The sequence below is a fragment of the Anthonomus grandis genome, chromosome 3 (assembly GCF_022605725.1).
Source record: "Anthonomus grandis grandis chromosome 3, icAntGran1.3, whole genome shotgun sequence".
NCBI classification, from domain to species: Eukaryota; Metazoa; Arthropoda; class Insecta; order Coleoptera; family Curculionidae; genus Anthonomus; species Anthonomus grandis.
In genome coordinates, this window is record NC_065548.1 from 17,051,008 (window position 1) to 17,072,747 (window position 21,740).

General features: G+C 31.0%; 1 protein-coding gene across 4 annotated transcripts in view; it reads left to right on the top strand.

The window, feature by feature from the left end:
* LOC126733783 (V-type proton ATPase 116 kDa subunit a 1) overlaps positions 1-21,740 on the top strand; it is an 84,335-nt gene that overhangs the window by 41,395 nt on the left and 21,200 nt on the right. For 2 of the 4 annotated variants that reach the window (XM_050437181.1, XM_050437183.1), the window contains exons 2-3: positions 18,799-18,938; positions 19,003-19,179. In XM_050437181.1, coding sequence (XP_050293138.1) covers positions 18,822-18,938; positions 19,003-19,179 — 294 coding nt within the window. In that variant the 5' untranslated portion in view covers positions 18,799-18,821. Of the gene's footprint in view, positions 1-3,866; positions 3,938-11,328; positions 11,491-18,798; positions 18,939-19,002; positions 19,180-21,740 lie in introns of those variants that run through there. The other 2 variants (XM_050437182.1, XM_050437180.1) reach the window with 2 other exon arrangements.

Consider the following 21,740-nt stretch of genomic DNA (forward strand, 5'->3'; position numbering starts at 1 on the left):
TAAATATATGCAGGGACAGATCCGTGACTTTTTTCAGAAAGCGGTTAGGTATGTGCTTTCGTTAGGAAGGAGAAAAAATCCTTATGCTGAGACCTGCAATTTGGAGCTATTTTGATAATAGATAAAAAAAATAAAGTTTAATATTAAATAAACTCTGCACAAAAAGATTTAGCCACTTATTAATGTAAACTAAAATTTTACGTAAACCAAAAATACTTATAAAATAGTGCAATTGTGTACACTATGTCCCATTTTGTAATTGCAGGGTATCTCCGTTATTTTAACAAATGTATTAACGTTAGAAAATATGTCAAAAAATATTCAAAGTAGCTTTTCCCTTTCTTCATGCTTTTCTCTTTCTATCATATATAGGATGTGAGCCATGGCAGAACACTAAAAACTGAAATTTTTCATTTTCATCCTGCCTCGAAGCGACAAGACAAGTTAGTTTGAACCTGTTTGCAACATTAATACTTTAATGAAAAAATAGACATAAGTATGCAAAAACTACAAAATTCTATCTTTGAAGTGTTCTTCTAGGCATTTAATGCATTTTTTTAGTTAGTCACAGTATCTCTAATTTCCTTGACTTTTCTCCGATGAATTTTAGTATTTTCAAGTGAAAAATTCTAGTGTTCAAATTCCAGTTTTTAAGAGTTTTCCGTTTAGGCCTTAAAAAACATTTCAAACAAGTTAAAACAAAATTATAAACAATTTAAAAATAAATTAAAAATAAAAATATTAATTTTTTTTAGCAATAAATGCTAATTTATTTAGATTATTTAGAAAAGCTATCCTGATAAGAAAAATTAAAATATAAGTTCTGTTCTCGTGTGCGTAAATGACCTTTTGTATATGATGTATATGATTTACCTTTTGTATATGATGGTATCATATACAAAAGGTAAAAATAAATGCATCAGATCCTATTTAGGTAATTAATATTAGGGGCCGTAGTGGCGTAGTGACACATTTCCGGACATGGGTTCGTATACTCAAATGGATTCTACTGTTGCGCTGAACAACCCCTAGAAGTTTGATCCCATAGTTCTGAAACACCTTGTATAAAGTCGAAATCTTTACTTTACGTTTGATAATAATTATCATAACATTTAAGTAACTTAGCATCAGTATCTAAGAGGTCCATAGGTTTTACACTCATACTTCTAATCTTGTGGTAGCGGTTGGATTCTCGATGAGTCTTATGTTTTTCAGTTCTACTTTTTTTTTACAATTATAACGTAAATTTTTGTATTTATTTACATACTGTGAATGTTGTAAAGTGATTTTTAAAGGTTTTTAGTGTTTAAATTTTATTTTATTTCCACTGATTTTTTTGATTTTAGGCCTGACTATGCTCTAGCTAGAGCGAAACGCATATAGACATTTATTATATTAATATGAAAATGTAAATACGTTAATTATTCTCCTAGTTTTTGTACTGTTTTATTAGTATTCTGTAGTTAAAGTTGATTCGTAGGGTTTATTTAGGGTTCTACTTACGTTTGGCTTATTATTTTTTCTATAATGTTTAGTTTTTAAGTAGTTCATTATATTATTATAAATCCCTGTAGTTTTAATTTTCTAAAATTTTAATACTTGCTTGCTTTAACTGTCAGTATTCTCCTAAAATTATTGGTCTCTTTCGGCAAAAACAATGAAGATAATTCTAAATATTTCGAAACTGTTCCATCGGTTTTTAAAAAGGACGCGCTTCGTGATATTTCATTCAGTTTTAATTGTTTAGTCAGTTTTTACCTTGAAAACAATTAAACGACAGCCAAGGCGAGTTAGGTTACTGTTTTTGACGTTGACAATAAAAGTGTGTTCCCGAATTTCGTTACAATATGTTGTAAGTCTATGTCTGTTTTCGTCGATTATTACTTTAAAATATTTAAATAAATAATTTTACCTAAAAAACTGTAACTACATGGAAAACCTACTAAGTAAGAACTTAAAGAGTAAATTATTTTTAAATTTTTTTCCAGATATGTGTTTCGCTTAAGTTGCTTTAAAAAACTAAAAATCACTGAAACTACCTATTTATCTATAAATTCCATATAATTGAAGATACTTTTTATTATTTTTTATTAATTCGCCGCCAGCATTTCTTGGGAAGTATCCTTTTATTAAAAATACCCATCCTGATACTTTATCCTAATGATCACCCCAAAAATTTCAAATATCAAGAGGAGTCGTGGCATGCCTTATTTTAAAGGTCTTTTTTTGCTATTAATTTATTAATTTTAAGCAAAGGGAGCACCAAATGCTTTTAACTTATAAATAGACGAAAATAAACACAAAATAAATCTTTATGCCTGCAATCTTTTGTTATACAAGTACCTATCCAAAGAATTTGAATTAGTTGGTTACTAGAAACTACTGGTACTTTATTAGAAAATGAGCATTTATTTTAATAAAGCAGACAAAAATTCAATAGTTTAAAATATTAACTAATATTTCTTTACATAAGTTTTTTTACGTGGAGAAGTACTGTATTAACTTCTATGCTAACTATAATGGTTTATTCTACTGCAGAGAGAGTTGACATGATAGAGTTTTACTTTCGATACAACAATTGTGCATCTAGTACGATACAAGTATTTAATGATCTTCATTCAGAGAAACGCGTCAACAGAAAGACATTCTGGATTTAGTGGCTAAATTTCAACATGCTGGTATTGCTAATGAAGTAATGCAAATAGCTGTCCTAGATCAACTTCATGCCGAACCAGGAATAGGTGGCGACGAGTACAGGAGTAACCAAAAGTTGCGTTCATAGGATACTTAAGCAAAACAAATTCCATCCTTACAAAATTCATCTGGTGCAAGAACTAAATGCCGACGATTATGGCAGACGAGCGTAATTTTCTAAGACCCTTAGTAAGTTATACATACATAACATGTACGTTTTTACTTAATGGAAAAGTAAATTGTCATTACTGCCGCTACTGGTAAGATACCAATTCTAAACAGTTTCGCCAAGTTCATACCCAGTTCCCTGAGAAATTAAATGTATGGGCAGGAATCTTTGGGGACTCCATTATTATGACGTTTTTTCTACCCCGAAACTTTAAGTAGTGAAATGCATCAAGATCTTTTGGAAAATGCGGTCAATCCAAGAATATTATAAATTATTGAGGACGGAAACGATTGGAAGGAGGGATGACCAGCTAGGTCGCCTGATTTGACGCAACTTGAGTTTTTTTATGGGCGCATTTAAAAACTAAAGTTTTCGCTACCCAACCAGAAATTAACGCATTTAAGATTAAAATAGATAACTTACTCAAAATGCCTGTTTCATTTTTTGCTATTTTTAGAATTTTGAACAGCTCTTATATCCAGAGAAATGATAGCAGCCCCTTCAAACTTAGCAGTTATATTCAGAATTAAAAGAACTTTAAAATAAGCTATCACACGACCTTTTTTTATTTAGAATTTTAGGGGTGATTCAGTTTCCTAGGGGGTTACTGGCATGAGGGTGCCTTGCTCACTGAAAATTGTTCCCCTCGAAAATAAAATTGACGATATTATTCACACCAAAAATGCATGTATTTCGTTTTCGCTGAGACACTCTATATAAACATACTATATGAGACAAATCTATATAATAATTTTTAACGTAGCACTTATTACACATAATTTGCCGAGTAAAGATTTTACGATATACTGATAAAGAAAGTAAAAGGAGCCGACTAAGTAGTTAAGGCGGATTTGGAAATTAAAACAGATTAAAATCTTTTTCGTTAAAACTTTTATCCGTAATTTAACCCGTGTAATCCTTGTTTTATAATTCCTTTTTTGCTAAATCCGTGTAAATAAAAAAAAAATATTAAGATACTAGAAGTTATAAAAGTATATCTTATCTATATTATATGCTTTTTTGAAGATTTTAGTCTGCTCTATTAGTGGTTAGGGAAAACTAGAAATTTTAAAAGTAAGTATTTTAAAATAATAAAGTTACATTATCTCGCGGCATATATTTGATATAATATTTTGAAAAAATTGCTAACAACAACTCCCTCACAGCAACACGTCACATGAAATACATCTTGTTATTATCTCTATTAGTCATTATCTCTCTTGTGACTTCTTAACAAAATAATTTTTTTTTCGTCATTAAAATCTAAGCACTGTACTTCGCCACCTCCTACTTATAGACCAACCTTAATGACTTTCGCTCCAGTCCAAATTCTTCTGCGGATAGCATATGAAATTCTCCAGTGAAATAGGAGAAAGTGTCTTACCCTTAGTGTTCTCACAAATATGCAGTAGATATAAACAAGTATTTAGCATGTGTCAAAAAGAGTCCAAATATGTTAGAAACAGTCCAATAACTACAAACCAGTACTAGACTACCTATCTCCTGGCTACCTTGATACGTACCATGCAATAGATTATTGTAAATAAGAAATAGGGTAGATATAGATAAGGAGTCCAATAGAATACTCTGCACTATGCCAATGCTAATCACACTTTCTGCTAATATCACCCTTTCCTTCCAAAACCTACTGCCTTATACTGCCTGCCTACGTGTTATCACTAGCATCAAAATTGCCTAAATAATGAGAATAATTTACAAATAAGATATTATTTACCTTTTGTTTATAATATTAGTTATTTATAGGGCTTATTTAAAAAGCATATGTAACATAAACTTACGGAAATTGCATCCTTTTTTTCTAAGTTTTACTTCAAAATGAATTTTCTATTCTTTTGTTTGTAATATTACATTTTCAAAAGTTATTAACAGTTTCTTATTGCTTAGTTCCTTTAGTCTTACTGACTGAAACAAACAGGTAGAGAAAAATTAATAAACTATTTTTTAAGGAAACTTTTTAAACCAAATTTATTATTTTGTTAAATGAATAAAACCCTTAAATTATGGTGCCGTATGTTGGGCACCAAAAATGGTGCTAATGTTTGCCACGATTTTCTGTCCTTAATTTCTCTATTTTGAGTAAGAAATATCCACTTCAGTTGATAACCTAGGCACAATTCTAAGATTGATGATTTGTTGGTGAAATATTTTATGATGTATTGATCAAAAAGTAAAAGGAGCCGACTAAGTAATTAAGGCAGGTTTAAACAATTAAAAGAGATTAAAATGCTTTCCGTTAAAACATCTATCCGTAGTTTAATGTAATGTGTAATCCTGGCTTTATAATTCCTATTTGCTAAATCCATGTAAATAAAAAAATATTAAGATACTAGAAATATAACACAATTCAAAATATAACTTGTCTATATTATATGTTCTTTAGAAGATTTGAGTATGCCCTATTAGTGGTTATAGAATAATGAACATTTTTAAGGCAAATATTTTAACATAATAAAATTGCATTATCCCACGGCATATACACACATCAAAATGGTCTAAAGAACACATACATATATGTTAATATTTTTGAGAAGTATTTTGTATTTAATTATTGCAAAGAAGTATTTAATTATTGCAATTTTTTTAGATTATTCGAATAAAATAATAATATAATTATTAACTTTTTTTTGTAGAATATAATTTACTCATAATTTAGGGCCCAAATAAAAATAAAGAACAAAATCCTATTTATTACAGTTTATTAAAAAAAATATAAAAATAAAAATTTACCAAATACAAATTAAACTAGTAGCCAGTTGGTCCACCTCTATTATTAATAACACTTTGGCATCGCCTAGGCATACTTAAAATTTAATTATTAATTAATTCTTGGAGCAACTCCTTCCAAACATGTGTCACAGCAAGACGAAGCTCCAGAGCGCTTCGAAAAAAGTCAAATCGTTGAAGAAGTTGCCTTTTTAACCAATCCCAAACATGCTCAATTGGATTAAGGTCCGGTGAGGTAGAGGGCCAGGGTAGAAGATTGATTTGATTTTCCTCAATAGCGATTCGTACAAGCCGTGCTCGATGTAGTGGGGCATTATCTTGTTGCAACAACGAATTTGGGCCCATTTCGCGTAAATATAGAACAATTACAGGCAGTAGTATATTATCCCTATAACTTATTCCAGTCAATGTATTTTCCACAAAAATGAGGTTCGTTTTTCCGTCAAGTCCAATGCCACCCCAAAACATTAGTGATCCACCACGTTGCCTTACTACTTCCCGGGCGTGACGCAAACGACTTTCTATTTCCTTCCTCTCTCCAGGCACGAATTCTACCAGAATCAGGATAAAATGAAAATCGAGACTATCGTAGACATCCGTAAAAAGAACTGTGGCCCATCTTTCTTGATTCTAATTAACATGTTCGTGGCACCACGTTAATCTTGCACCTCGATTTCCTAAAGTTAACCGAGGAACCCTTAGGGGTCTTCTGGCATGAATACCTCTCACATGCAAACGATTTCTAATAGTTTGACCTGAAACCTCGAAGTTATGCACTCGTGAGAGCTGCTGAACCAAAACAGAGGCTGTTACCGTGGGATTTCTTTGAGCTTGCAAAGTTATAAAACGGTCTTGGGCAGGTGTGGTAACTCGCGACGGGCCTTGATGCCGTTCTCTAACATCATTTGTCTCTCTATATCTTGTCCACAAACGGTTAATTAAATACACTGGGAGATGTATCTAAAGCTCTTGCAACGTCTCTTTGACTTGTTCCTGCCTCAAGCATTCCTACTGCTCTTAGCATTTCCTCTCGAGTTAAATGTCGTCTTTCCATTTTTATGGAATAAAAACTAAATCACAATTGTTCGGTTGGAACCACAGAAAATGCGATATTGCGTTAGAATTTAAAAATTATAATCTGCGTTATTTCGACAAAATGTGCAAGTAGCAAAAAACGCTGTTCTGGCATGATTGTTTGTACCCAAATATTTATTTTACTTCGTTGGTATCTTAATATTATATCTATTCTTATATCTATTCCGTATGAAAATATAAATATATAAAAATTTATAAGGCGAAAAAAACTATTTTTCTAAGTATTCTTTAGGCCATTTTGATGTCTATATTCGATACACACTTGCTTATATGCACTTTTCACTAATTATTTTATAGTGTTTTTTATTCAAAGAAAATACAGCTTTGTTTTTTTCACAATATTTAAAAACAGTCCAATAACTACAAACCAGTACTAGGTCCTTGCCTGCAACCTCAGTAACATCCTTTTGTCCACCTTGACAGGTGAAATGGTGGTATAATCAGCAAACAGTGAAAACTTTTCTTCTTATTTACTTTTCTTCTTTTACCTCTTATTGTAGATAAGAAATAGAGTACATGTAGTCCAGTACAATAACTTAATTACATCCAAATACTAATCACACTTCATGCAATTAAAAATTATTAAACTATTTATTTTAAGAAAACTTTTTAACCAAATTTATTATTTGATAAATATATAAAACCCTTAAATTATGTTGCCTTATGTTGGGCGCCAAAAATGTTGCTGATGTTTGCCAATATTTTCTGTCCTTAATCTCTTTATTTTGACTAAGAAATATTTACTAAATTTAACCGACTTTAGTAGATAAAATAGGCACAATTCTAAGATTGATGACATTTTTTCAAATAATACTTCTATCATTCTAAATAAATTTTTATTAATAACTAATTTTTTACTTAACAGTTGACTACAAAGTATTTTTCAGGAAACAGATTAAACGACGAAAATATTAAAAATAGTAAATTATCAAGTTCTAGATAATGGTAATCATCATGCATAATAAAAAGAGCAAACAGACTTATTATCAGAGGTATGCTAACAATACACTTTATGCAATCTGTTTTATAATTTCGGCTTTTAAGACGGTACAGTTCGATTCAATACATACTTTTTTATATTTTTTAGGGTTCTGTGATAACATAAATCTTTGTATAATTTCTTCAAAATTTAAACTCTAATTAATACAATATCACATTAAATTTTCTGATGATATTTTACCACTAAATCCATTGATTTATTTCTTAGAATTTGTCGCATTTCTCGCTGTAAATGGTTATACTATTAAAATTAATTTATTAAAAACATGAACTGAAAACTTTTATTTCCAAGTTAGTTCTCTTTTATACAAATTAATTAATTAGATTTTAAGCTTTAAACACCACTCTTATTGCTGTAAAATGAACTTCGTAGTTTTGTGGGAAATAATAAACTATTAAACATTGATACTAGAAGATTGTATTTACATAAATCATTTTTCATCTTTTTTTCTTGTATTTCCAATTTTTTAAAGATCTTTGTTTTTATCTTATACATTAGTTTTTGAATTTAAATATTTATTACTTTTTTTATATTTCTATAAGGAAATGTCTTTTCTATTTTTATAGAATAACCGAATAAGTTTCTGTAATAGTAAACAAAATATTGGTTTCATAAATGAGGTGGTTTTTTACATTAATTAGTATAAAAGTTGGAAGAATGTTTTATAACTAAATTATGAATAACCACAAATTCTTTTGATAAATAATTTCTATATAAACAGGGTAAATTTAAAGTTAAGTTATCTTTTACGACTCACTTTATTGATTTTTACTTAATAAAGTTTATATGGATGCAGTTTCAAAATATGGGATAAAAATGTTTACAATTCAGAAATTTGTTTTTGTAATAGATCCTTTTTTGATTTTTTTTGTTTTATAATTTATTTCTGTATTGATTAATCTTTTGAAATTAAAGATATGAATAATAATATTTCTGGAAGTCATCGTTTTCCAAAGTTTAACCGAATTTGATCAAAGAGCTGTTTACACTAAAAGTGTTTGGGATCCTTTTGATCTTTAAAGAATCTTGGTTTGTTTTTTTATTTTCTTTTTTTTCATTTAGCTACATATTCAAATTTTATAATGTTCAAAATTACTGTAAATCTTGCTTAATAATTACAAAAGCATTCCCCTAGATGCCTAGCATCCGTATGGGAGGAAATTTTAAAAGAATTACCTTAGTATTTAGGTATAGGAATATGACATATCATCTAAAATGGGTTTTACTATTTTTTCAGATCATTCAATATTATATAGTATGTTTCATAAAAATGAGTTATGAGCATTTTCTTATCTAGTGGTTAAATCATGCACCTTAAGCGATCTTGTATAATTCCAATACCTAAATCAAACTAATACAGAGAATCTTGAGACACAGAAAAAGGCTTAATTAAATAAATGTCTAAACTAAAAAAAAATAATCGATAATTATTAATTCAAAAACCGTTAGAATCTCAGTTTCTCCTTCTTGATATTCGTTTTTCAATGTGCTTAAAGGTGATGCGAATTTTTGATACGAACGGCAACTTTGCATCGCGAAAAATAATGAGAAGATAGTTAGATCACGAGCAATTAATTCAAATTCATTTATTGGTGTAAACTTGCCAATAGCCTAACACACGTCAAAGATAAAAGATGGATAATAGTTCTACTGAAAGACATTTAAATGCTAGTTACATATAGATAAGAAAAGATATATACAAATAAATAAAACACACAGATCAAAATTGAGGTTTTAGATATTCTTCACTACATTTCTCACTAAAATTTCCTTACATTTACTTTTAAATTGAGTTGTGGGAAGATCTTTTATATTACATGGCAATTTGGTGTAAAATTTAATTGCCCAATACCCTGGTCCAGTCTGACAACTCCTTAGCCTCCAATAGGCTGGAACAAGGTCACACCTCTGTCTAGTATTATGACCGTTTACACCTCTGTGGGTCTCAAAGTGCTCCCCATGCCTTTTAACAAACATAAGGTTCTCAAAGATATACAATTAAGGGTGCAGTAAAAATTTCCAGAGTCCCATCGGCAAATCTACAGTCGTCCCTAAACCCAAGGCCTAGGGTTTAGGGCTGCAAAGAAGACCGTGGTGTCATCGGCGAAGAGTGTGTATGTAGCGTTTGATTCAATGCTTGCAAGGTCGTTAATATAAATTAGAAATAATATGGGTCCAAGGACGGAGCTTTAAGGAACACGTTTAACAACACTCTGCCCCGACAACAGCCCAGACACCCTCACAGATTCTAGCCTGTTCCTGACGTATGACTGGATCAATTTGACACTCGACTTGTAAACTGAAGTTGTACCTCTGTAGTTTTTTCAGAAGTATCTCATGGTCCACACAATCAAACGCAACCTTACTCAAGTCGCAAAACATAACAGTGCTGAATTGCATGCTATGAAAGGATTCCTAAATGCAGGACACCAGGTCAAGAATACCAAGAGTTGTGGCCCTGTTCTTTCTGAAACCAAACTGTGATCCAGAGAAATAGTTGTTACTTTCAAAGAAATTTGTCATTTGCAAAGCCATCATCTTTCCTACTATTTTAGAGAAACTGGGGAGCAATGCAACCGGTCTATAGTTCTCAGGATCGTCAATTTCTCCTTTTTTAAATATGGGTGTTATAATGGCTTTTTTTAGAACTGCTGGAAATGTATTCTCTTTGAAACATTGATTTATCAAGTTTGTAAGAGGGCTTATAATAATATCTTTTATCACCTTAGTAATGCCAACGTTCAAGTCATATATATCACAACTTTTTTGCCTTTTAAGCTGCCTATGATATCCAGGGTTTCGTTGAATGACACCTCAGAAAAGGAAAAACTCTTTGAGTGATTTACATTGATGTTCTTTAGATAATCCGCGTTTAAGTCAGTTATGTGCTTTTTTAAGTTGTGAGCAATCCGAGAAAAATTATTATTAAACTCATCTGGAGTGATGTTATTAGCTCGAGGTGAAGCTGCAGGTATTCCTCGTTGCCTATTTATTATACACCACATGTTTTTTGGAGAATTTCTTGAGGTCAGAATTACTCTGTCAGTAAAATTAATTTATGCCTTTCTTATTTCATGTTTGTAAAGCTCTTTAAAATCATTGAGTATTTGTAAGTTGTTTTTAGTTTTGTGTTGTATGTAGTACTCACTCAAGAATCTGACATGTTCTCTCATTGCTCTCAATTCATTTAAGAACCATGTAATTTACCCAGCTTGGTCTGACCTTACTTTAAATACTTTTTGAAGAAAGAGTTCTGAAAAACATGATTCAAGAATGATATATACTTAAGATGCCAAATTTTCAAAAAAATCCAATGTCCAAATCAATTTTTCTTGAACGTGTAACTTACCATTGACTGTGATAAACCATCCACATCTAAAAAATCAAATAATAAAATAGATAGACATAATATACTTTACCGACATGCTTAACATTGCGGTACGCATTTTTATCTGCTCTTTTACCTTACCCTAACGTACCATAAAAATCTTCTTCTAAATATACAAACAAATATTCTACAAATCTTTTCAATATAAAAGTGATCCAATAAACAAAATTTACTCCAATTACCCATGTATCATTATAAGGATAAACACGCAAAATGACGATATAAAGTTCATTTTCGAGCGAATCTGCCTATAAACGCGATTATCATGTGATGGAATCATTATAATCAGCGCAACGAGCAAAAGACATACCGACATTTAACAGTTCTCTCTGGAGGTGTGGTGAGGTAGATTAAATTTTAAAAGTGCGCGGGTGGACTTTTAAACTTTTTATTATTAAGGTAAGGCCCTTTGATAACTTATAACCTATTTCAGCTCATTAAAATTTAAAATTTTTTTATTAACAGTCATGTATTTATAGCTTGTTTTTTTGGAAAAGTTTCTTAATATGACTGATGTTAACTTATTATTTAAGAACTAATTAATTACCTGCTATTAACAAAAATAGCTTTTGTTTTATGGAAGATTTAATTGGCATTGAAATGATTAAAAAATCCATTTGTTTACTTATTTGACTGTTAAAAAGGATGGTATAAAAGAATATCACATGATATGTTCAAACAACCGATGCGCGTGACTGTCACAAGTGTAAGTCGTTCAGCTAGACGAACAGTGTATAATAAACGAATAAATTAACGGGTCAATTTAGTTATTAGACTTAATTATATAAGAATTTTGTTGCTGGTTTTTAGGTGTTCACATTTAATTATTTAAATAAATTCTAAAAAAATAATGAAAGTATTTAAGCAATAATAATTAAATTCACTAAAACATTTTCGTCATATTTTGTTAAATAATATGTGAAGTAAAATGCGTCTTTTTTAATATGATGCGTGCATTTTTATAAAGTTTGGTTATAATTGCTTTGAAATGTTTTCATTCAAATGGTGTTTCTTAAAATAATGAAATAATTAGGAGCGAGTCCTTTAATAATAATATCTTTATTCAAGCATAAAAACAAACGTTACATAAAATAAGAAGGCAACGAATAAACAAGGCCACAAAAGGTTACCCTTATTCGTGAAAGATTTAGAATAATCTAAAAAATATAAAAACTGATGAAATAGAATAACGAAAAATAACAAAATCAATAAAACAAACAATTAAAAAAAAATGAAAAGTACCTACAGCTAAAAGATTTACAATCGATAGACAGGGATATATTTAATTATAAAAACTAATTATTATATATTTAAAAATATTAAAACTAGTTACAATTATAAGAATTTACTTCCTTTGAAAAGTGACAGATTGACTACTTGCATTTTATTCTTCTTTCTATTTATTTTAAGCTGCTTTTAATATAATTTAAAGCTTTATTTGGAAGTTTTACATGTATATAGTCTAAATTGGGTTGCATAAGAATATTACGTCAAGTCAGAATATGCGTTTTAAGTGTCATAGGGAATTCTCATTCTCTGAAAGAAATATTGATTAATTAATTTTTAATATTTGTATTACTATCTATAAAGTTTCGCGAATGTTCAAATATCCACTTTTTAAGTTTTGCCTTTAATAAATAAATTGAATTTATTATTAGGAAATCTGGGGAAAGTGAAGCATGAATATTTGGACTTATATGCATGTCACAACATTGTCCTAATGTAGTTTTAACTTTTGGTAAGCAGCCAGTAATTTTTTTAATTCCTGTTGCATGTGTAGAGGTTATGGCATTTAATGTACCATATTTTTTTAACGTTTTTATCTTATTTGAAAATCAATGGATTTTAAACTTGGTAGTCTGTTTTTAGCTTTTTGGAGAGTCTTTGTGTCCTTGAATTCTAGAAAGTCGGTGGTGACAGTGTTTTGTGATCTACCCAAGGCATTTAATGGTGTAGATCATCAAATACTGTTGTCTAATCTAAATAAATATGGTTTAAGGCATTGCAATCCTATCTATCGGGTCGTACTCAGAGAATACGATTGGAGAGTATCTGGGTGTTTGTGTGATTTTAGATCCCTTGAGTCTGGAGTAACTCAAGGTTGTTTGTTGTATGTAAATTAGGCTCATTGAGACTGCAGGGCAAATTGGTTTAGTTTGCTAATGATACTATCATATTGTGATAATAAAGATTCTGATTACATAAGTTTTCAAGGATTTTAAAATTTTATCAGGGTGGTATATTTCAAACAGGTTATTTAATTTATTATGGATTATTATTGATTGTTTATTATATTATATTGCGACGACATTAATTACGAAATAGGAAAGCGTTAAGAAATGAAATTAACTGAAAGAAATAATTATAAAATAATAAAATATAAAGTAAAAATACTATCCTGTAGTATCAAATTTAAGCATTATGGCGATGCATAAATAACATTTGAGTTGTTTAATTTTTTAATAAAAAGCATTTAGTGAGATAATAATAATAATAATATAAATAATAAAACATCTAAAAACCTATATAAAGCCATCAGCACGTGTATTCGTTCGGGGTGGTATCCTGGTATACCACTGACCTAGATAGCATTAACAGAAAAATAATAACACCTCTGACAAAATTTAGAATGAGCCACCCAAAAACTGTGATAGAGAGACATACTCTTCCAAGAGAACTACATCCAATCTTCCACAAGCTACATCCAAATGCCGTAATAATATAGAGTAATCTCGTAATAGGATAAAGGCATCATAAGAAGTGCCCCATAATAGACTAGATATAACTGTAATAAATAGAAAAGAGAATAAAACTTACCTTATAGATATTTTCATCGTACACAATAACAACGTGGATATTAACTACAGAGAAAAATTTTGAAAAGTATGTGGAACTATTAATTGAAGTGACGAAAATGTGAAGATTGCAATTTGTCATTATAGTTTCAATCACAATCTCGGCCACTGGTGTCATACCTAGTTATAAATGCAAAAAGCAGCAATACTAAAAACCATAAATCTTGTAAGATCCTTTTTACTTCAACTCTAATTGATGGAATAAAATATGTACTTAGAACAACAAGAAAAAACTATGAAAAAAAATGGTAATAATAATAAGCACTAGATAACGTTACTATCACTGAAAAAAAGTTACCGAGCAACATCTCACCAGGTACTGGTCAAACATATGGGCTATATCGAAAGAGCATAACCGAAATGCAAGATGGATTCAGACACAGCGGGATGCCATTATAATACTTCAAATGAAATTTTAAAGCTTTACAAAAAAGTCACCAACCAAGAACACAGATAATTGGAAGTCGCCAGGAGTAGGCAACATCCACAATAGTTGGTATAAAAAATTTGACGTCCTCCATGAACATCTCTCATGAGTTTACTGCAATTATGCACCATCCAGAAAGAACATCTGCATTTTTTATACTGGGATAAACAACTATGCTCCCGAAAAGCAATAGGACATATAGGTCCGTCCCAATATCGACCCCTTACGTATTAAATTTACTATCATAACCAATAATCTGTTAGCTGAAGAGATGCATCATAGGCTGTAAAGAACAACTTGTCATCGAATCGGTAATATTAAGGCAAGGTCAGGAAAAGTAACAAAACCTCCACACCATCTTTATAGACAATAACAAAGCATTCCATAGAGTGCTCCACTCCTGGCTCCTGGACGTGTTGGAGATATAAGATTGACCCTACCACTATTAATTTCCTAACCACTATTAAGCAATAATACAGAACAAACCTATATCTATTTAATGCATCACGGTCTCTCCTCACCAACGAAATATATAATATTAAGAGAGGAATTTTTCAGGGTGACTCGTTGAGCCCACTCTGATTTTGCTTGGCCATGAATTCTCTGTCCAGGATGTTTAATAGTAAAGAAAGAACAGAGCAATAGGAACAATAGAGCTAACAGAGAAAACCACCAAACAATCTTCCATCATACATTGATGACATCAAGCTCTACAGTGCAAACGATAGGCAGATAAAAGACCTAATTGATGCGATTTACACCTTCTCAAACGCCATTTGGATGAAATTCGGAATAGAAAAATGTAAAGTTGAAAGGGGCAAAGTTCATAAGGGTAATGTTGCGCTACCAATAGGGATATACTTCAAGCTACGAACGAGTGAGATACTTACAAATCTCTGGGATTTCAACAAGCTAAATTGCTCCAAGGCGAAACGCGGAGCAAGGATCAGTACGTACCTCCAACGAGTAAAAGCTCTATTAAGAATAGAGTTAAATGCAGGGAGTCTCATTATAGCAATAAACACGTACGCTGTGCCTGTATTGACTTATAGCTGGAGTTCTAAAATGGACCAACACCAGGTTGAGGAACTGGAACAAACCTTAACTATACGAGTAACTTTACCTAGAACAGAAGGTGGACAATCACTGAATAACCTAATAAATCTGCACCCTCGATAGCTAACGAAATTGAGAGAGTGCTCTTCAACAGTAAGGTGCAAACATCAGATGTTCACAGGATCAATATATTGAAGCCCAAAAGAAGGATTAATGAAGTCAAAAATCATGACATGGACGACACTACAACGATTTAAAACAGTCACAGAGAGCGATCCAACAGGTGGCTGTAGGATGGGGTACTATTCCCTGAAATAGAAGGATTCGTAATGGCTATACAAGATCAAGTCGTGAACACACGAAACTACACCATCACTGGGATTCTTAAAATTATGATTCGACACGATTACTCGATATGACTAGTTCTAAATAAAATTTTCAATCGTGAGTGTCTTGCGGATTGCCTAGTTTTTAACGATTTGTCAACGATACGCTTGGGTAATTGTAAGCACCAGACGATATAGCTTCTTCCTTATTTAATACGCGCATAATGTGTCAGCATCCTTTTTTAAACGTATTTTTTTCATTAATTGTTTACCAATACCAGGTTTTCATTAGCATGTAACGTAGTATGTATTCAAAGTATATATCAAGAAGTTTTCTTAAACACAACAACTAGTAGATCTAATTCGACCCTATTTTCCACAACCTTCTGTTAATAATCGAGGCAGAGGAAGTAGAATTATCATTGAATAAGCAGTTTTAGTATGTCAAGCTTTTATGCCACAGATTGTTTCCAAAGAAGCATTGTACAAGATTTTAAATTTGGAATTAGCGAAACTACTGTAAGTCGTTGGATCCATTAAATTACTGAAATTATTGACAATCGCCTTGCTCACCGTTTCATTAATTTTCCAAATATAAGAGATAAGAGACAAATTAATAAATTAACATTTATAGAGAGATCCAGTTTTCCTGGTGTTATAGGTCCTATTGATTGCACCCATGTTGCCACATTAAACCCAAAAGTGGATGAACGCAACAAGTTTTTGTAATTTTCCATCATATTCCATTATTACTTTTCAATGGGTAGTGGTGGATTTAAACGACATTTTTTTATTATAAAGAAATAATATAGGCATATATTTAAATAAAAAAAAAACGGAGGCGAAAAAACTTAACAAAATAAAATAAATTAATATTCTTAGTGTTTATCAATAGAAAAGACAATTGACGTTTCCATCTGTCAAATATTAGGGAAAATAATAAATATATACCAAAAAAGATAAATCATATCGAATAAAACGAGTTTAGCCGACGAAATTGAAATTTAGAATCACCCTTCTCGTCACAACTGAGTCGCGATCGAATTTAAAGTCGTGATCGTATCGAGATCGAGTCGTGATTTTAGAATCACAGCCCATGTTTATTATTAAAGACAAGTTCATTGAATCTGATAAGTGCAAAAAATGCAACGAAAGATGACCATCCAACATATAACAGCTGGCTGTACTTACTTGGCTAATGTTGACTACCTGCAGTGACACAACCGGATGAGCAATATCATATACCAAACGTTAGCTAATAAATATGGGTTACTTAACAGCTATGTACCCTACTATAAATACCAGCCTACTGAAGTGCTTGAAACTGATTCCTTTAAACTATTATAATTGTAATTATTATAACCGACATACGGGTGACGAATAATGACCTGATGTACTGGTCAACAGGGGAACGGAAACAGCATATTTGATTGATGTCGCCGTACCTAACCACAACAACATGCTGGACAAATACCAAGAAAAGAAGACCAAATACGCGGGCTAGCCATCGAGATGCAGCAAATATGGCAATTAGATATGGTTTATGTAAAATAAGCACTAGGTCTGCATTATAACACCTTCATCGACATCCAGAAGGCAGTTCTGCTTAGCACCTGCGACATAGTTAGGAATTTTTACAGGACACCGACGACACCGACGACTAATCTACTTTTTTTGATGCATGCATCCGGGAGAGCCTATAAGCCGACTTCTGTTGAAAGACGGAATGTGAATTCTAAATAATAATATTAATTTGTAAATTACACTTATGATCCACACGTTTAAAGGTGTGTTTACTTATTAGCCACCTTAATGTAAAATTTATTTAAATATATCTTATTAATCCTTAGTAAGAAATGTAGATTTCATCAAAATAATTTTTGATGAAAATCAGCTTCGAACTTATTGGAAAATATTCAGTTTACGAACGCCACTGGTAAAATATAAAGAAGCAGTTAAATAGGATGTCCTGGTTTAACACTTTTATGGGTATCTATGCTGATTTGCCATTTTTCGCAATGCTTTGCTACGTTTTCGTGAAATTTAATATGCCGACTTATGAATTTAATATCCACCTTTATCTCTTTGATCTTGCCTTTTCTCTTATTTTTTATTTAAGGCCTTAAATAATTTCTCACCTTCGATTCTGTTTATCCTTATCTGTTTCAAAGTTTTTATATGCAGAGACATTTTAAAAATTAACTTTTATTTTACTTTAAAATAATTTAATTAAAAAATAAACGTATTTTTATTAATATCCAAAATTTAAGCCTGTTAATTTTTCAAAATTTTGCAATTTTAATAATATTCCGTGTTAATCACTTATTTCTAAAAGTTATTGAAAAAAATGGATGAAAATTTTTCTGTGAAGAGATATAAGAGAAAAATATAAAAATAAAACATTCAAATTATAATATTTATTTAAGGAATTTACAGCCACCATTCAGAAAAATCTTTTAATACAATTTAATAAAATTCCATTATTTTATAGTCTAATTATAATTCGAATAAAAATAAAAATATATTATATGCATGCACAGAACTAAATACTATTAATTTTTAAAACCATGAAAATTTCTGATCATGCATTAAAACCATTCTTAATTTTATACGCTACTCGACTAATTAGCTATAGCTTTTGTCTACATGAAAATGTATATCTAATGACGAGAGAATAGACATTACCCGATTAAAATCTATTTTAGGAACTTGCTGTTATAAATCCAAAAATACCATTTTGCATGTAATTTTTTGAACTCTTTAAAAAAGTTTCTTGATACTTTTTTTAATAATCAAATCGAAGTTCGAATATTCGAACCTCATAAAACGGTTGTAGCGGAAACCTACGTTCTAGCTTCTAGCAGTTCCATGTTAAGTTTCTATCAATAAATTGTTTATTTTAGCCAATAGAGCTATATCAATATTTATGCTTATCACCGTTGTGACACCATCCGCTATGATAACAATAGTTTTTATAGCTAAGTGATAGATTTGGAATGTCTTTTTTCTACTTTATTTATTTATTTATCTTTTTTGCTTTCAGAGTATTTATCCTAAGCCACCAAAATGGGGGCAATGTTCAGAAGCCAAGAAATGGCCCTGGCGCAGCTCTTTATCCAGCCAGAGGCCGCATATTTTGCACTATCAGAGATGGGTGAAGTTGGTTGTGCTCAATTCAGAGATGTGAGTATCTTTACATTAAAAACTAAATTAATTAACTTATTTTTTGTATGGACTCTATTTTCAGCTAAATAAAGACATCAATGCATTCCAAAGAAAATTCGTAAGTGAAGTGAGAAGATGCGATGAGTTGGAAAGAAAACTGCGATTTATAGAATCAGAAGTTCGTAAAGATAACGTCAGAATACCCGATGTCAATGAACTACCAAAAGCACCAAATCCAAGAGAAATTATTGATCTTGAGGTAAAAACAACTAAATTTCTAAAATTTTTCCAACCTGCTTATAAATGCCAGATAAATTTAGAACTCAACCTGTACACAGTTAATTTTAATTACAACTTACACATACGACATATTTTTTGGTATTTAATTATGCATTTACGATATTTATAGATGAAGTTTGAACCACAGTAGATACGGATGTAGTATTAATGAGCTTTCATTATTGCATACATAATTTTAATAATAAAAGCCTTAATTAGATATTTTATTTTATTTTAAAATCTTAAAAACTTAAAAGATATGAGGTCAGTACGGCTATTATAATAGTTGCGTGATTTAATGCTTTTTAAAACATTAAAAAATTACAATAAGCTAAAAAAAACGAAAAAATCTGACAATAGTTAAAGCACTAAAACAAAATAGCCTCTTTAATTACAATTTCAATAATATATTGCCCTTGAATATACTATTGAATCTTTACAGAAATCTAAGTATTATGGAAATTCATCCAAAGATTTTATTAATTTTAAAGTAATAATAAAGGTGAAAAGTCCAACCAAAACAGTCATTACAAGTTTACTTATAAATACAACTGTTTTGGAGTTATTGAATGTTTTTTCAATTAATTAAAAAAGCGAATAGAACGATATTGTCTGCGAAACAAAGGAAGCTCACGTGTTCTCCATTTATCTGTATCCCTTTGGAGTCCCCATCAATTTTTTTAAACATATTTGCCCTACCTGACTCCTCTGCTGAGTTTAATTTTCATTTTACAGTCCTTCAATGCAACTCGAAAATATGCTTTATCATACATATTCTTAATAAAAGTTGTATATCTCTACTTGGCATTTACTTAGGGCGTTTAATACAGCCTATGTTTCGATGGAGTCGAACGCTGTTTCATAATCCACAAAAGCTCTCCAAAGAGAAAGATTAAATTCATTTGCAAATCTACGATTGTTCTTATAACTCGCTCTTTTTGGAAATTAACACTACACTTTTCTAGTCCGCAGGTACATCACCTGCTTGCAGGTATTTATTATAAGGTATATTTGGGAGCTTTCAATTTGATCCTATCTTCTCCTGCTGCTCTTCCTTTTGGCATAATTGATGTAGGTATTTTAATCTCTCTACAACTTATATCTTATTTATAACTTACTTCTTTTGAGCTCACATAATTATCTCTTTTTGCTTTTCGTTTGATTCACTTCGCGATGGAGTGACTTAGCTTTCATATAGGGATCGATAGAAGTCTTCTGTTATTATTTTTATTACTTCGATGTTATTTTTGTTTATGTATTTTGTAATGTGGGCTCGACTGTGAAATCTACTAGCATTTTCAAACTCTTTTAATCTTGTAACGTCTCCTTAATTTAGTGAATTTTATTTTTTTTTCTTTCAAGTCTTATTTTTTTTCTTGTGGTTTTATTTGTTTCAGTAATTTCGATGCGACTTACCGTCTCTAGATCTATTGCCTGGCATTTCGGAATAAGATCTATAGTTTCTTTCAGAAGTAGAGGTTTTTTTATCTGCCACTTTATGTGCTGTTTCTGGAATTCGCTATGATATTCGCTCTCTATTCAAGAGAGTCCTATGGTTGGAACCTTTGGAGTGACACTCAAATCACAAAACAGTTTTACCTCTATTTATTTTATTCTCGACACGTCTTTCGCTATTAGCATCGCCTGATTAGCATCTTCGAGAGAAAATTAAAACTCGCTAACATCGTGTTGAGTGTATAGAATAAAATAAAGAGTTTCGGTTAGTGGTAAATTTGTTTTGTGCTTTTTCTCTTTAAGATGTAAACAGATTGAGTCTGTAATATTGTTCTATCGATGTTGTTGTTCAGTTGGTGCTAGTATTAGTCCTGTTTCAGTTTAAGTTCCTTGATTTCAATACTTTTAGACATTTCTGTGATGGGTTTTTGATCGTTCTATTTGTGTACTGAAATATAACTTGATTGATTGAAATATATATTGATCTAGATTTGATCATTCGATGGTCGCTCTCCATTTTGAGAGATTTAAGGATACTTGTATCTAAGAAAATGTTTTTATTATTGCCTGTTGTAAATCTCATGTTTGCTTATTCCATTTGGGTGTTTCCAAGTTCAACACCAACCTTTTCTTCCCTTGATGTAGGTATTCATAATATACAATTTATTTTTCTTAATGTAGCTTAGCAGCATGTCGCCTTTCTCCTTTCTTGTTCCTAAGCCAAATACACTTACTCCTTTTTCTTCTGGATCTAGTCTCTTTCTGACTTTCACATTAAACTCTCACGTTAAAAGGACGTAATGTACCCTGCCACAATTTACAGCTTTATTTATTTCTTCATAAAATTTCTTGACTTCCTGATCCTCGTGGTCTCGCTTCATGTTAAAGCTATGACAACAGGCACCTAAAACCCTCTACTATCAGTACGGTCCACTAACTGTTACTTAAACGCCGCAGTGCACCATCTGCTACGACCGATCTATCATTATAACCAATTGAAATATTCCCTACAACAAGCCGAGTATAATAGTTCGACACAAAAAGAAGAAAGAGGCGGTGATTATAGATATAGCAATACCAAACACG